Genomic DNA, 17,637 nt, shown 5'->3' on the forward strand with positions numbered 1-17,637 from the left:
TGCTGATGGATTGGAGAGAAAAGAGGGAAAGCAACATGGATGGCCAGCCAGAAAGACCAATTCATTGTTTAAGTCATTTGTAAACTGAAAATGCCAAACGTTTGATGGTTCTGGCTTCTCAACGGTGACGGTTTTTCAAATGAAGTTCTCAGATGAAATAATAAAGCCTAACAAGAAGAGGTCTTTGCAGGTTTACACAGAGCCGTGATGTAATTTGGTTGAAACTTGTTAATTGATGGAGCATCATGGCGATGCTGTAAGTGTTGCTGTTCTCTCAGGTCGCCCACATGTTTGATCGGGTCTGTTCTGACTGGGGCTGACTGGTCTCTGGGTCTTTCTTTTTTGAAAATTCTGGTTTTGGCTGGCTAAAATAAATAAAAACATTTTAAAGGATAATTCTAATTTATTAAGACTATTTTCATAGCTTTGTCTGTCATTTAAATGAATTATGATATCATTATACCAAATTAACATCGGTGACATCCTAAAAAAGTCAGAATGGTCAAGAAATATGAGGATTCAGGTGATTAGACAGGCTGTGAACAAGTGCCCTGGTTAGACACTTATTTGGATGAGAAAATGAAGGCCAACAGTAAAATTTTTACCCCAAATTAAGACAGCAACAAAGTTTTTATTATTGAGTCATCTGTTTATTAATTTCAAAATTAAATGATTAATTGTTTAGTGTTGCAGTGGTTCCCAAACTTATTTTGGCAGGCCTCCCTTTCAAAAACTGAAAAAAGTTCATGCTCACCCCACCCCACAGTTTTTTTTTATCAATTATTAACAGTTATTGTGGAAGCAGCTGATAAAAATTGATCCAAAAGTTGAATTTAAATTATGTAAATGTTTTTGTGATTGCATCAGCAAAGTCTTGTTTGTTTATTTTTCCTACATAAATAATTTTCATTTTACTTTGTTTCACTCTGTTTCTCCCCTGGTCATCTATGACCACTCTGCAGTGCCTCTGCGCCCTTCCAGGGGAGCCCACCCCCCAGTTTGGCAACAACTGATCTATAAAATGTAAAAAAAAAAAAAAAAAAAACGCTAAAAGTGACGTCAAATTATTTCTTTTGTCCAACCAACAATCTTCATTTACTACATTATTATAAATGACAAAGAAAAGTAGTGAAACCTCACATTTGAGCAAGTTTTTCACATTTTTGCCTGAAAAATGACTGAAACCAATAATGGACTAATTGATTAATAAACTAAGCATTTCAGCTCTGTTCATCATCCATCACAGTTTGCAGATCCACTTCCTATTTTGACTTACTGTATGTACTATAGTTGTGTGCTCAGTGTGTTCTTGAGCAGCAGAAATGGACAAATAATACCGAAAAAAAAAAGACATTTTGTAATAACCCAGATTCGTTCTTTTGAGAGACTGAAGGAACTGAAAAGGAACAGACAGAGACAGTAGTGAACTGGGAGATGTTGGTATGTGGCAGTTTACCAGCTGACTGAACAGGGAAGGAATTTTTTTCTGCTTACCCTCTGTCACATGCATGCACACACACAGGAAATCCCAGATAATGTCCATGGTAAGTGTGTCAGTAAGTCAACCAGTCAGTGAAGTTTGCCGTCATCTACTTTGTGTTTTTCTCTGTTTCAGAAGAGAAGATCAGAGAACCTGTCAGACCAACATACCTGCACTCACATTATAAATATAAAACAGTCAGCTGGTCTGTGGGCTCAGCTACAAGTCACCCGAGTTACCTGTTAGCCAATGAAACTATCATGAATGAAACTTTTAAGTTAGCAGGTATCAGAACTATTAACGGACTTAAGTCTGTACCGCTGGTGGACTGCACCTGTGACTGGTAGTTCATAGTCAGACAGCTGGGATTACTGCAGGGTGAGAAAACGAGAGGCTGCTGATGGATGCTGTCACCTCAAAGTTCATTTTTAGCTCCGGTATAAATGAGGAAATGAAGCAAGAGTGATTCAGCACAAATCCACAGTTTGTGGAAATGAAAGGGGCTTTCTGTTTAAGGTTAAGGTGTTAAAATAGTTTGGGAGATCAAATGCTGACTGAGATCAGACAACAAGAAAGGTACTGGGAACTCCTTCTGAAAGCCATTTGCCAGGAAAAAAAAAAGCTTTTATCTGTTGGCTGAATTTAAGAATGGGAAATGAAGACATGCACAATTAATTTCTATAGAAGGTGAAAATTTTGTTTTCACAGTGTCACTGATCACCAATTTAGTATCCCTTCATCCACAGGTCTTATTGAACAGTACACTGTACAATTTACTTGCTGCTGTCTTTTTTAGTACCAAGCTACTGCTTTTTCTTTTCAGTTTTGCTTTCAGTTTCATGTAAATGCACTTTTTTGGATTATGAATTTTGTCACGCTACCAAAAAATTAGTAGTCGATAGCAGTGAAATTACACTGTTCTTAATACCCACTTTAGTACCATAGTAAAAACAAAAACAATAGTAAAATTTAGCCATTGTTATGTTTCTTTGCCAGCTGAAATAAAAACTCCTCTGAGCTTCAAGGACAAAAGACTGAAGGGGATATTTACTAAGCTCGTCACAAATCACTGTCAGAGGAGCATGCTGCTAATGTCTAGGAAGTAATGGAGTGCAAAAGTCATTTCTGCTGCCAAATACAAGTTGAACTCAGAGTGCAAGCAGTAGTTAAAATTTACTGACAGAGTGACACTATTAGTCCAGATGTATTTATTTTAAATGCTAAGGTTATGTTTTAATGACAGATGTCAGATTGATCAGTAAGGAGTCTGGATGGCAGCCTGCTACTATGAGCTGTGGCTACATTACAATACATTAGCCTAAACACAATAGCCTGGACATGTTGGCTATGTTGTTAATGTAACATTAAAATGTAGTGAAACTCACTCAACATCTGGATGTCTGTCTTTGAGGTGCTTTGCTAAACTGGAAGGGTTTCCTAATTCTGTCTGAAAAGGTTGCATACTGTTTTTTGTGAAATTATTAATCCTAATTGATCTGCCTCAAGCCCGAAGTACTTCCATACACGACCCAAGTCTCTTGTTTTTCCTCCTTTGTAATGGCAGACTACAGTTAGTATTGTCAAACATATCGATAAATGGTGATACTGAATATTTGAAATGCTTTCGATACTTAATATTTATAGTTATATCTATCTTTAAATAAAAATCCATCAATTTATGCTCTCAATGTTGAGTAGGAACAGGCAGTATATTGATAGTATATTGTATCATATGTTGATATGAGCCTAGATTTTGGATATCGTTATATCATGATATGGCATAAGTATTTTCTTTTCCTGGTTTGAAGGCTGAATATAGTAAAGTGATGTGATTTTTTTCTGAACTTACCAGACTGTTTTAGCTGTCCTATTATTTGCCCTTACCCACTTTATGTCCACAATACTGATGATTATTTATCAAAAATCTCAGTGTTAATATTTTGTCAAAGCACCGATATTCATGCCCATAATATTGATGCAATATTGGTCAAAAATATTGGGATATTTGATTTTGTCCATATTGCCCATCGCTAATACAACAAATACACTTTATCACCTTAGCCCCTCCCATTCTTTGGAGTACAAAATATGTCAGCTATCGTCCAGGCCTAATGTTAAGTCAATTTTTTCCCAGTAGTATTGAACTGATATTGATATTTTTCAAGGTATTGTATCAAAATGAGAACTTCCAGTATAGTGACAACACTAACTGGAACACTTGTAGGTATATATGTGTATCTGTCAGCTCCAGAAGAATTGCATCACTGGTACCATAGCACTGTAGAAAGATAAGTATCATGTTTTCAGAATTTTGTCCTCGACTTTGTACTGAAGAGTCAGTTTTCATGACATCCCTAGTTTGAATGGACAGCACAATTTAAAAGTTGTTTTAGATTAAACTTTTTTGCATATTTTGCTGGAGCCTGGAGCATTAAAAGCCCATCGTCCCAGTGTTATACTTTTCATTTCATTGGTGTGGTCATTTGATTATTACTTAGTGTGACATGTTGTTACTATTCAAGTGACAGGAGAAAATGTCAACATGTCAAATGCTTTAACAGAAATGATGAATCAAAGACAATGGCACAAACGGATGAGTGTCACTGGGCTGAACCGGCAGTCGGCTGCTCATAGGTCGAAGACGTCATGTTTTTGGTGTGTGTATATGTGTGTGAGGCACACTAGGTGCGTGTGATAACCATATGTGAGGTATGTGACGCATAGTGTATGTGTGAGTGTGTTGTTGCTGGGTGAAAAGCTCTATAGTTAGGTCCCTCCCTCCCTGTCTCCAGGTTACCATGGGGACAGGAGGTAACTCTCTGTGTGTGTGTGTGTGTGCGTGTGTGTATAGCTATCATGATCTGTGAATTGGTAGCTTTTCGTAATACACTGCAGTCGGATAAACAACGAAGTCAGCCAGCATGCCTCGGCAGCTCTCTCTCTCTCTGTCTCTTGTTTCTCCTCCTTCAGTCCCTCCTCCTCTCCTCCTCCTCCTCCTCTTCCTCTCCTCAGTGTTCAGTTCGTGTCTCTCTCTCTCTGGTACATCGTCAGTGGTTTTCTGTCATGACGGAGAGCTGAGAGCTGATGAATGAAACTCCTGGAACGACAGACAGACAGACAGGCCTCAGGCATCCAGATCAGATCTCTAACTGTGTGTGCGTGTGTGTAGTGTAATTTATACCTTACCATGTTTGCGTGCGGTCTCGCGTTAGCTTTATGTTTGTATGTCAGGTCTGTGTTTGAATTCTCGTTAGTCTGTACATGTGCAGTGTTTTGCCTGATATGTTTATGATCAGTTTCCTGTCTGACATGTCCATGTATTTGTGTGTATGCATTTCATTTCTATGTCTGCAAATAATCGACTTCAGCATTTGTGTGTTTCTATGAATACGATGCGAATGGGACAGAGTTGATGTGATTCTTGCTATTTGTTTATGTTTTACTGTCATGGTTGTTGTCATCCTTGTGGATTTGTGCTGTATAACTATGTCTAAGTGCTTTCAAATGATTTGAAATGTTGCTGTGTTGTCAGTTTCTTGTGGGTTTCTGTGCTGTGAACTCGAGTATAGCCTCAGGATTAGATTATGAACAACTAGTCACACAGCCCTTAAGTACTGATGGGAGGATAGTAGTCATGAGTTCATTGTGAACAGAGGAAGAGATGCTTTAAAACATCAGACTCAGCAACTACAAATAACCGTTTCATGTATAGTGTATTTACAGAGTTGTTAATGAAACTTGATAGCCAGTCAGCATTGCTGCGTTTTTCTCAGTGGCCAAGTACAGTACTGCAACAACAACAACTACAACAACAAAAACATGCAGTCTGGAGAGCGTTTTCTTCAGAAACCACAATTTAATGATGTGTTTGAACTGGATGACTGTTGACAGGATACATTGAGAGAGGCAGACAAGGTCAGTCATCCCTTTTCAGACTGCAAAGATTTTATATTTCAAAAACTTGCCCAGAATCTAGAATGTTTCTTTTTTTTATATGCAGTATAACAATGTGTGGAACCAAAGTTCACAAGCATGAGTTCCACCTGGAAACTTGCAGCTGTACACTGTGAGCAACATGTGCTGAGATTAGCACAACAAACTATAGTGGTAACGATTATTCACTTAGTTGGCAACTACTGAATTAATCCCCAACTGTTTTGATAATTGATTAGGCAATTTGAGTCAAAAAAAAAAAAAAAAGTCAAAATCATCCAGCTTCTGAAATGTGAATGTTTTCTGGTTTCTCTGTGACAGCAGTCTGAATATCTTTGGGTTGTGAGCAAAACAAGACACTTGAGGATGTCATCTTGGACTTTAGGAAACAGTGATGACATTTATCACAATTTTCTGACATGTTATAGACCAAACAACTGATCGATAAATCAAGAAAAGAATCAACTGATTGCTTGACAATGAAAATTATTGTTACTTGCAGCCCTCCAATAAAAAACTGATTTGCATGCGAGTCTCTCACACTATGGCCAGTTTAAAAGTTTAAAACAGTTGTCTGAGCTGGAGGGCCAACCTGCGTCCTTTTTAAATCAGTTGGGAACAATTTAGGTTCCCGGTCAGTTACAACAACAACAGAGATAGTGTTGTGGATAAGACCGTCTGTTGGCATTGCTTCACTGCTGTGCAATTCATAAATGCTTGAGTGCTTTTGAACGTTTAAAAGTAGCCAAGATGGAACTGATTAACACTCATTGTAAAACACAAGTTGTATTTGTTACCATTCTGTTTATTTTGCATTTTCTTTTTAATGGCACAAGAGATGCTTCTCAGTTTTACAGCCTGTTGTCACCTGTTGCCTTTTTTTTGGAAGTGTTTGTTCAGTATTGGTACCGTGTGATACAGAAATGTTTGTAATGTTCCTTATTTTTATAATGAAAATTCTATCTGAATATTAACTGACTTTGCTAGTGGGCAGAATTCTACCTCAGTATTTCCACTACTGTTTGTTCAAAATGAATGAAAAGAAGCTTTATGCGCATGTTTCTTTTCTCCCACTTTACCAAATTTTCACCATGACTCCTAAGCTCGTGTATGAACCATCTTCTGTGTACTGTTACACCCCTATGACTGATGGTGACGCTCTTGGCATGGCAGCTTTTGCCTACTGTTATGACATTAGCACTAATATGATGTATAGAGTTTGAAAATTACTATTGACTGTTCTGAAATTTCATTATGAGCTGAATGTTTACTGTCACCTTGTATTATATTTTTTCTTTTCTGTCAGTTTCCATAATGATATGAATTTGATTCTGCTCCATTTCAATGACCACGAGTTGTTTTAGTGATATTTTACTTCACATGGTTCTTACCTGCTGTGTTTGTGTGTGTCAGTTCTACCTGCAGGACACTAAAAGCAGCAATGGGACGTTCATCAACAGCCAGAGATTGAGTCGCGGCTCAGAGGAGAGTCCGCCCTGCGAGGTTCTCTCCGGCGACATCATTCAGTTCGGCGTCGACGTCACTGAGAACACACGCAAAGGTACAAGCACATACGCAGTTATATTTCCACACAGTAACATTAAATTATAGTAAATTTAGTACACACAAACACTGTTTCACAGCATGCTGAAATCAAAGGAGGATGGTATGGTGAGGTAGATGAGGTTTTTTTTTTTTTTCCACCACCAGCCTTGTAGTTGACAATACACTCATACAACTCTGAAATAATTACACTTGACTAACCCTGAAGGGAACCTTAGGGCTCATTTTGCTAAGGTCATGGACTACATGCTGTGCAAAGCAGATATTGAGGTCAAATTTTCAGCTCCACTGAGACCCTTTTCATTCTGGCAACTCAATGTGCACTCAACCTAAACTGGACCTCATTCATATGAGACTACTATTAAAGGTTAATCCGGGAAAACTCTTTACTCCAGTCTATAGTTCCAAACACAACACTGCTTAACCACATTACATTTGATAAAATAAGACTCAGATTACTTTATTGGTCGTTAAATTTACATAAAATGGCGATATCATCTTTGGATCTGGCATATGGGACATATATATGCAACAACATGTAAAAAAAACACAATCATTCGGCATTGGATAAAATAAGCACCAGATAACTTCAAGTTGTGGCTAATTTTCTCCAGAAAAACGTAATTAATCCTTGTGTGTTGACTGTTTATTTTCCTGGCCTCTAACTTCCTTGTTACCTAAATGCAAATTTTAATTTAGACCAGTCTAACAATAAGAAAACACTTGGAAAGCAGTTAGAGTTGAGCACAGTTTATTAATTGATGATGTTAAACACTGTCCGAAAAAATGCTTTATGTATCAGGAGCCATTTGAAGCTGTTGATCACATTCTACAATCGCCAAATTGCTAAAATGTGTGTCACTTGGCGCCATATACAATACGAACATTACATATTAACCTACAAAACATGACAACAACTCACTAAATGCTTCACCTCTTCAGACAGAAAAGGATCACAGTTTCTGGAGGTAAATCACACTGTTTACCTGGAGCTGATGTTACCTGGCACATAGTGTGACTAACATTAGCAGTGCTAGCAGCAGCTGCTTTAGATGCAACAGTTAACTGGCATTGTGCATGAATAAAATGTTGGTAAATCGTTTAACCAACTAGTATTTCTGGTGCCCACTAGTGCAGGTGGCGACATTTGATTGTATAGTGGACTACTGGTGCAAATCCCTAGTGTTGGCAGCTATAAATCGTGTACTTCAGTTTTTGCTATACATTTTATATTTTCCTTGCTGTTCTGGGCAGTCGTTGGTGTCCTTTCATTGACATTCATGAAATTCAATTGCCAGGTTCTTTAAACTTTTTTATCCATCACAATAAATATCAGATCTGCTTTAGTATTGCAGAAGTATTGTTGTAACTCAAGCAAGTTTCTGGAGACAGCTAACAGGTTGTCATACTGTATGTTTGGAAAATGAAATGAAACAAGTGTTCTTTTGCAGGGTGGTTTGCCAAATATTTACCTTTGATGTCAAGATTAGGTAAAATGAGCTAAAGCATGTACAGTCATTGGCTCAATATTGTCAAGACTGCAAATTTTATTTTGTTTAGTTGATCTCATGTTCTTCCACTGTGTACTGTGTTTGAGATTGAGCTGTCATACGTGCCCATTTAGGAATACAGCCTATGATTGATCAACAGACTCAACCTAAGGCACCGTGAGATTGCCAGTGGACTGCAAATAATATGTCGGCAACAGCTGTTCTCAACTCAGAAAAATGGATAGATAATCAAAGAAGACATTCAGTGTTAGATTTATTATTATGGATTTATTTTGCAAAGTCTTCAAAAAGACACCTCAGTTCAAGGCTGGATTACAAAGCTTCTGAAAGGGATACAGTCGCACCAGAGTCGACGTTCTTGTCACAAAGGTAACGTTTTTGTTAGCCTTTCCTGCTCAGTTTACTGTGTGGCTAACCTCTTTTAGTTTTCAGCAGTTGGGAAATAACTGACAAGACTTTTCTCGGTCTTGAGAAGCTGCAGAGTTAATTAAGTGACGAACTGTAAACTCTGCTGTACATTTAATGCCAGATTGACTATTTACTGCTAACTGTTTTCTCTGCTCAGCTAGCAGCACCATCACTGAGTCTACAATTCGCTCTCCCTCAGTACTTCAACTGCACACACTATGCCCAAGTTACCCTCTGATCTATTCACTAAAGAAGCCACCCTACATATAACAGTATCCTGCAATAAAGTTCTTAGTCTTGCAGCACGCACACACACACACACACACACAGTAACTCCTTGTGTGTTTCTGTTTAATATTGAACCATTGGAATAATCTTGGTATCAATTCCCAGATCACTTGTTTACATTTTGCACCCCCACAACAACATGATGGCTTTTTCATAGCTGGTGGTTGCTAGTGGTGTTGAGGACCAGAGTTGGGCGATATGCTAAATCCGTCTCTCGAGTCTCAGCTGGTAGATATGTGCAAGCAGTGAATCCACTATGTTACGTATGCGTCATATGTTCCCTACGTCCAGTAAACAAAATATACTCACAAAGTGTCAAAAAATTAAAAATTCTCACACCTATTTTCCTTTATAAACAGAAAAATACAACCACACACCTTCTGAATACAAGTTTCTCTCTTACTGAACTAAGACGATCTTAATTTGCTCATTAAGTCCTTGTAAAACACACTTCATTCAAACTTGACAGAAGAACATGTAAAACTCACCTAAACTGTCTTTGCTACTCTGGGAGAAAAGAATGCAAAGAGTCTAACTCTGCAGGTGGTTTATCTCTCACTCCTCACCCAGCTCTGCGCACTCATGGTCCGGCTGAGTGTGTGTGTACTGTGATGCTGGATGAGAGTGTGGTACGGAGCAGCTGCTGCCCCTCTGCAGACATTACATTAGCAAAATAAAATGTCAAATGCCGCTCAAAAAATGATGATGGATTCAGACCATTGTTGATATGCAATATATGCATCTGGCCGCCCAACTGTATTGAGGACTTTTCTCCATAGTCTTCATGTCCACTGATGACATGGTGTTGACTGGTAACCAGTACTGAAAAGCTATACATTAACATGGTGGTTGTCTGTTTGTTTTTCTAGTCACTCATGGCTGCATCGTGTCAACAATCAAACTCTTCCTACCTGATGGGATGGAGGCACGCCGACGAAGCGAGTAAGCATTCTCACTTGTTAACACTGATCCATAATTCATTCATTCATTCATTCATATTGATCCCTCACAAACTGTAACAACACAATGGAAGATTGTGATCTGTGGGTGCAACAATATGATTGGACAGAATGTACCAGTTTCTGATGGTATTAATAGTTCTATGGTTACTGTAAATGAAAAGCTATTACTGCCTGTCTGGCTGCTCTTATGCGCGCACACACCAAATTTCTGCTTGCTTAGTGATGTGATTAGTGTCAGTCTAGTTGTTGATGAGGACAGCCATTTTGTTAACAAGCTGCCAGGGTAATGGTGCATATGTGTGTCTGGGTTTCTGTTTATGTTTGTGATCTTTGTGACAACATGCGAAAACTATTGTTGTTGTTGGACAAGTGGTCATTTGGTGTTCACATTAATTCATGCTGAGTTGGAGAAAGATCTTGTGTTCACACACAGAACAACAAACTGCGTGTGTGTGTGTGTCTGTAGTTAAACTGGCTGTAGCAGACCAGCAGCTGACCCAGCAGGGTACTTCCTACTGTATTGGGAGTCCCACCTGTGTGTGTGTGTCTGTGAGTTTGTAATTGGCTACTGTAGATACCATGTGGAATCTGTTTGTGTGTGTGTGATGCTGGGGCACAGTGCCATGGGGGGCAGTGCCATCTGCTGCCCTGCTGTCCGGCCTTCAGTCTGGAAAACACAGACGAGCATCCTGACCTGTATATTACAGACTGAAGTAAAGAGTTGTGGGTCTGTTCTGCTCCGGCTGTCTGTGTTGACATACGAAGAGTTGATTTGCAAAACTCCAAAAAGACCATGTTATTATAGGTCTGTTTTTGGTCTCTATGGACTCCTGAGGGAAATATTAAGCTCTTGAGATGCTAAATGCTCCAGTGAGTTCACAGGCTAGTTGCTAAATGTATCTGTTTGGTGTTTGTTTCTACACAGGTTGTGTGTAGTGGATAACAAAAATGTTGTTAAAAATGTATTAATCAGTAGTGCAGAAATGGCAGTAATTTCATTTAACATTGTTTTGTCTGGCAGAGCTATTTGTTGAATAAGGGACCTTAAATGTGAGCTTACAATGTGAAAAACGGAGAAAACAAACAAAAGAATGAAAATGTGGGGGAAAAAAGAATTTGTTTCTCAATGATTAATGGATTGATTGGTTAAGGGAGATGCACAAAATTTGCAACCCTAGTAGAGAAGTTTGGCAATTTATCACTTGAGATTATGCCATGAAAGTGGTGAGAGTGAGCCTAAACTGAAAGTTTAGGTACAGTTGAATGGACAACGAGCTGAAACTAGGGCTAAACGAAACCTCCCACTCACCCCGTCATTATTTGATGCACATGCATTACCGGCCTCAGGTTGCCAGCCCCAGAAGCAGACGGGTCACTATGAAGCAAAGTATCATGGGAGTAAAGTTAAAAAAAAAAAGAATACAATCACCAGCTTCTGCACATCTTTCAGCAGATATGTAGCCGAAATCAGGTGCTTCTACGCTTAGGGACATCAAACTCAAAGGCACAAAAAGGGCAGTAGCACAACTGATCAATTTACAGCTTTGATAGTGCAAACAGATTTGGATGAAGACACAGCAGTGTTGAAAAGTTAGACTGTGTACACAATTAAAGCTTTAAATTGATCAGTTGTGCTCCAAAGATATTAAGTTAAGTTTACTGCCATAAAGGAGTAAAGAACCCCAAAAATATTCACACTTTAAGAGGCTGAAATCAGAGAATTTTGACTTTTTTTCTTTGAAACATTATTCAAACTGATTAATCAATTATCAAAATATTTTATGGTTAATTTAGTAATCGATTAATAATTAAATAATCGTTGAAGCTCTAATGTTGTCCTGTGTAAACGATCAAATTCATACTGTAAGCGCACTACCTGATTTCTATAGAAAATTATTTTAACAGCATTTGAATTGGAATGATTTGTTCCCAAGCTTTTTTTTAATCAGTGTAAACAGTTAATCGCTATGACTGTGATCACTAATAGTAGTTCTCAGTGGAGTTTAGTGATTCATTGATAACTACTTAATTATAAATATCTTTTGACGGAAGAATATGGAGGAAACTACACCATGATAGGCCTCAGTGATGCCACCCACTATCACAAATCCATATGACAATAACTTTCCCCAAGAAGTTATTCTTTAGTTTAACAGACATTTTCTTTAATCAAGGACAGCCCTACTATAATTAAGTTTATGGAGCTCTGTCTATAAAGTGCAGCTGGAGAGGGAGAGTGATGTGAAGCTAAATCAGACAGATTTATTAATAGCTGAAGAATGTTTCTGCTCCCCCGGTGTTAGCATTAGCCTTCTGGAAGTCTGCCAGATACAGCTTTGTACAGTCGCCCTCTGTGTGAGAGCAAAGCATCTGTATTTATACAGTGCCAGACAAAATCTGTGTCCTTTGAAAGCTCAGTGGTGTTAGAGTAATATTTCAACTCAGTGATGTAGGAGTGAGTCTGACAACTCAAAAGAAGAGATTAACTTACCTTTGAGCTCTGCTCTTTTTGGAAAAGCCAAATCTTTGGAGCACTCTACCGAAAACACGTGGATGCGGTGTGTTTTGAATCGCTGCAGTCTGAGCTCCTGGCAACCACTTGCATTAGACTTAATGTAGAATAAAAAGCTGCGACAGATTGAACACACCCATATTATTTTGTTTTCCATCTAATGCAAAACACCTGCTGTGACCTCACTGATTGGGGTGTGGCCAGAGAAGTTTGAAAACGTGCAGCAGCAGCAGCGTTCTGCCCCTGTGATTCAGTGTGCAGTCATTCTTTCACATCAGTTTTAATGAGATGACACACCGAGAGGAGAACAACACAAAAAGATCCAGTTCACAAGTTGGAGCAAGTTGTAAATTAAAGCTCTGACTCTGCTTCATTTAATGGGTGACAGTTCCAGTTTCTGTGTAGGAAACGTGACTTTTATCTGGTGTAAAATGATTCTACTAGGTAAAAATATGACTGTATAATAATGAATTCAGATGTGTTCAGGTTTAACCACCATTGTTTATCCAGTCTCTTGTTTGCACATGACAATGGTTCTCCTTTGTTTCTCTTATCAGCCTGTTATCACTTGATGTATTTCCTTAAACCTCCCACACTCTCACACATGCTCATACTGAAGTGGTTTGAGAGGATGTTTCATTTTCAGGTGAGTGGAGCTTTTAAATGTCTGCTCCACCCCCTCATGCAGTGGTAGGTTAGTTATCCAGCACACCTTTAGCCTCCCACATACCATAAAGGCAGGGGAGAGCTATAGCTGCTGCAGAGTTTATTTCCTCACAGTGAGTGCCAGGAGGGGAGGAGCTACTGTAACCTGCACAAGTTGCAAGAAGAAAATCATCTGTTGTGCTCCGAGGAGAGGAGGAGCAAAGAGTAGAAAGAAAGAAAGAAAGTTTGTGTTATGGGATGACTTCACTCACACTGTGGAAAAGAGAGGAATCAGCTGCTCGTCTGGAACTAAGAGAGAAAATGAAGAAACAAGGACGGATCCATTTTCTCTGAGGAGTAGCTGTGTCAGGCTGAGATAGAGGCTGAACGGTGAACTTTGTCCTGTGACAAATCACCGGCTGAGACGCTCAGGAAGAAGATCTGACAGGTAACGTCTCTGCTGTCCAGAATCTGAGCCAGGATTTTTAGGTTCAGATGGTCCTGATCAGGCCAGGACATGGTGATGATTGTTCATTGAGGTTTATAGCTAAATACTATTACAATTCAAGTTCATGTTACCACACAATGAGAAGCTTGGACTGTCAGTTGTATCTGTTAAATGGGCAGCAAATGATTTACAGCCTGTAATATAATGAAGCTGTAAGTCTAAAGTGTCTGACAGTTGTTAGAGAACATATGAAACAGCTGGTTTCTTATGTTCACGTGACTGTTTAGTTTGTTAGAGAGAGAAAATTCACATGAAACAGAACAATTAAATAACCAAAAGTGGAGTTCAGGCAGCTCTGCAGAGGACTACTTATATTTATACCTCACCAGCCACATTCAGCACATTACTTAAATCTATGTTCTGTATGCACTGTGTAAAAGGATCCCGAATGGTTTCACAGAGCACGTGTATCTCTCATATTCTTCTCCAGACATAGACATAGTTATGCACAGTTCTTTAATGCAGTTAATGAACTTTGACCTTCTTCAAAGAGTGTGAGATAAGTCTTGACAAGCAGTTAACGAAGCTCTGAAGATTTACAATAATTTAAAATGGAGATAAGCACCATATTGTCGAGGGGTGTCACAATTCTCTAAAGCCATGATTCAAGAAAAGTAAAAATTCTGGGATAATTGCCGATTCTACCTTTTTTGATTCGATTACTGAAATTGAAAGCCCATTTCAAGTGATTTTCGATTTAACATTCAACCCCCTAATATCGTGACATTTTGAAAAAGTGAAAATGGCAAATGTTTAGCTTTTTCATCTTAATAGTTTAGTAGTTGATGATTGATTGTCAAAATTGTGGTTGCTTTCCTTTAATTGACTAATTGACTATGTGATTTCAGTACTAGTGCTGATAACTAGGGGTATAACAATACCAAAAACTCAAGTTACAATAATACAGTATATTTTTCACAATATTCTCCACTAAAAAAAAAAGATAACTAGAAAAAAGTCTAATTCTGATGTGTACAGCATTTTTGTTCTTGTAAAGTTTGTTTTTCATTTGAACTTTCAGTGGTTCAGCTTTCCTCCTTTTCATAAAATAAAAGTAGCCAGCCATGACTTAAGTATGTGCAAAAAATTTGGCAGGAATTGTTTGGAAATGGATGTTTGAATTATGTAAGTACAACTGCAAAACAAAACAATGCAGCAGTCAGCAGCAGTCATTTTCTAAAATAAAGATGATCAAATAAAATAATTAATATCGCAGTAGATATTGCTGCAGTGCCAAAAAAGCATAAAGACTGGATACAGAGCTGGTCATAATTTTCATGAGTCCTCGGCTCTGTGACAGGTCTGAGTCGGGGTGTGATTGTAAAACTTATTCAGTTAAATATCTGAGCAGGACACAGATGGAAACTACTGCCAGTGTTTTCCATCATCAGTCTCTGCTGAACCGCATGCAAAACACACTCAGCTAAATCTGATGTGGATGACTGATTCCTGTGGACCGGCTGCACTTTGAGTGTGTCTGTGTGTCTGTCTGTGAGTGTGTGTGTGTGTGTGCGTGTGTGTGTGTGTGTGGGCAGCCTTGATGTTCTTGTGAGCCATAGTTGAAGAGCTGTGAATTTAGGTCATGTTATGTTGTGGATTTCTCTGGATCTTTTTAAAATGTGTTATTTTGGAGCAGTGCTGCTCTGGCCTTTGCAGTCAGTGTTTGATGATGACTGAAAATGAGTGATTTGTTTGATGTAGACAGAGCCTGCTGTGGACACCTGCTGCTGAGCTTTGAGTTCAGTTTTCACAGCAGCCTGAAGTTTGAGCCTCCATGCACCAAAGGCCTGCGGCCAGACCAGAATAGGGGATGTTGTGGTTAGGGTCTTGGACCCGTCGGCCACTAGAATGCCCAGCATGTTTTTTCCAGTGTTGTCTCCCCCATGACATAAATTCTCTCACCTACCAAGTCATGTCAGCGGCTCTCCAAGGTTGTCCTTGGGTGCAGTGGTGCTTTGGCTAAAGGTAAATAACGGTATGAGAGCTGAACAGTTATCGAGCAATTAATTATAATGCCGTCTAAATAGCAGTATGATCTGCTGCAATGTTTAAATCACAAGAGGTGTTATATTTGTTAAAAGCATGAGTGGCACCCTGGTGGATTTGATTCCAGCCTGCAGCCCTTTTCTATCTGTGTTCTCCCCACTGTCACCCCTATCTCCTAACTATCTATAAGCTGTCCTTTCAAATATGATATAGAACTTAATTCATCCCAAAGGAAATTCTTGTACCAGATTGCTCCAAAATTAGAGTAACTTAATAATAATGAGTAAAATATAAACATAAAATATCAGCTGTATGAGGTGTAAATAATGGTTAAAAGCCCCAAGAAATAATCTAGGAAATAAAAAGCAAAATGTCTGTCAGAATACTGTTTTAAATTAAATATTGTTGTACTGTAGAGTAGGGCAGCAACTAATGATTATTTTCATGGTCAATTAATCTGTAAATTGTTTTCTCAATTAATTGGCAAATGTTTGGTCTGCAAAATGTCACAAAGTTGTGGAAAATGTGGATCAGTGTTTCCCAAAGACCAAGATGACATCCTCAAATGTCTTGTTTTGCCCACAGATATTCACTTAACTGTCATAAAGGAGTAAAGAAACAAGGAAATATTCACATTTAGCTAGAATCAGAGCAAGAGCATGAACTTTATCATATTCACCATCCTATTTTAGTGTGTTGGCCTGCTAAGATTTGCACAAACACAAAGTACACCTGAGGCTGACCGGAATAATCTTAGTTTTGGAGGTATTTGGTCTTAAATCCATGTGTTGGATGAATTAAAAATTTGACCTGATGATGGCAGTAGATGAAAATTGAGGGGATCACTAAAGTTATTCACCCTGACGGGCTCATGAATGACAGTCCATCCAATGGTTGTCAATGCATTTCACCTAAAACCTCAGCAGTGTTAGCCTCATGGTGGCAATACAGGAAATGAGGGCATCTTCAAAATCATTAGGATACATTGTCTGGAGATCATGAAAGTCTGTACAAACTTTATTCGCTAACCATCATGACAGTTGTGGAGATATTTACGTCTGCATCAGAAGACGAATGACAGACGATCCCTAGAGCCATCCCAAGGCGATGGCTAAAAATGATGAGGCCGGTCCGACTGCTGGACTTATTTAATGACCTGAAACAACCCGATTTTTAAAATACAGCAGAGAAACACAAGTAAAGACCTTGATCAACCTAGTTTACTGCAAAAGGCCTACTTGATTCATGACCTCGGAAAAAATACAAAAATAAATAGAGATTAAATAATGAATGCGAGGGCTCCCACTGTGATGATGCGGTTTGAATAACAGAACAGCTGCTGGCAGTGGTGATAAATAAGACACCATTATGCACAAAGATTGCCGTGGTGATGGAGATTAAAGCGTGACAGACTGCTGTGACTGAATGTGAATGTAGCATAAACAAATTGTAAGATGGAGTCATTAAGGATAGGAGTCCTCTTCAGGAAGTCCCAGCGTCGGTGTCCAGCAATCAGAAGAAGTTGGAACAAAAACCCCCTACAAAATAAGTGTGTAGCTGTTGGTATGCACTGTAAATTAAATATTTTAAATTGGCCCTTTTTAAAAAAGGACAAAAAAGCCACTAATAATCAAATCTGAGATGGCAAAAGTGTACTCTAGAAAAAAAAAAAAGTTAATTAAAGCCAGTTTCATTCCAGCCATTCAGTTTTTAGTAAACCCTTTGGAAAGTTTAAGCCAACTGCATGCAATTATGATTTTTGTATCATTTATTTATTCATTTTATTGCGAAAAATGTAGCTTGAAATGAGACTTATTAGAAAAGGTTAGATAAAAGGTCTT

At 38.6% G+C, this 17,637-nt stretch overlaps 1 protein-coding gene across 9 annotated transcripts in view; it reads left to right on the forward strand.

The window, feature by feature from the left end:
- Window positions 1-17,637, forward strand: part of slmapa (sarcolemma associated protein a) — a 77,033-nt gene that overhangs the window by 20,929 nt on the left and 38,467 nt on the right. For 8 of the 9 annotated variants that reach the window (XM_084740238.1, XM_084740256.1, XM_084740222.1 and 5 more), the window contains exons 2-3: window positions 6,827-6,974; window positions 10,053-10,125. In XM_084740238.1, coding sequence (XP_084596364.1) covers window positions 6,827-6,974; window positions 10,053-10,125 — 221 coding nt within the window. Of the gene's footprint in view, window positions 1-6,826; window positions 6,975-10,052; window positions 10,126-13,492; window positions 13,751-17,637 lie in introns of those variants that run through there. The other variant, XM_084740287.1, reaches the window with a different exon arrangement.

Source organism: Lutjanus erythropterus, chromosome 2 (genome assembly GCF_056507025.1).
Source record: "Lutjanus erythropterus isolate fLutEry1 chromosome 2, fLutEry1.hap2, whole genome shotgun sequence".
Classification (NCBI taxonomy): Eukaryota; Metazoa; Chordata; class Actinopteri; order Lutjaniformes; family Lutjanidae; genus Lutjanus; species Lutjanus erythropterus.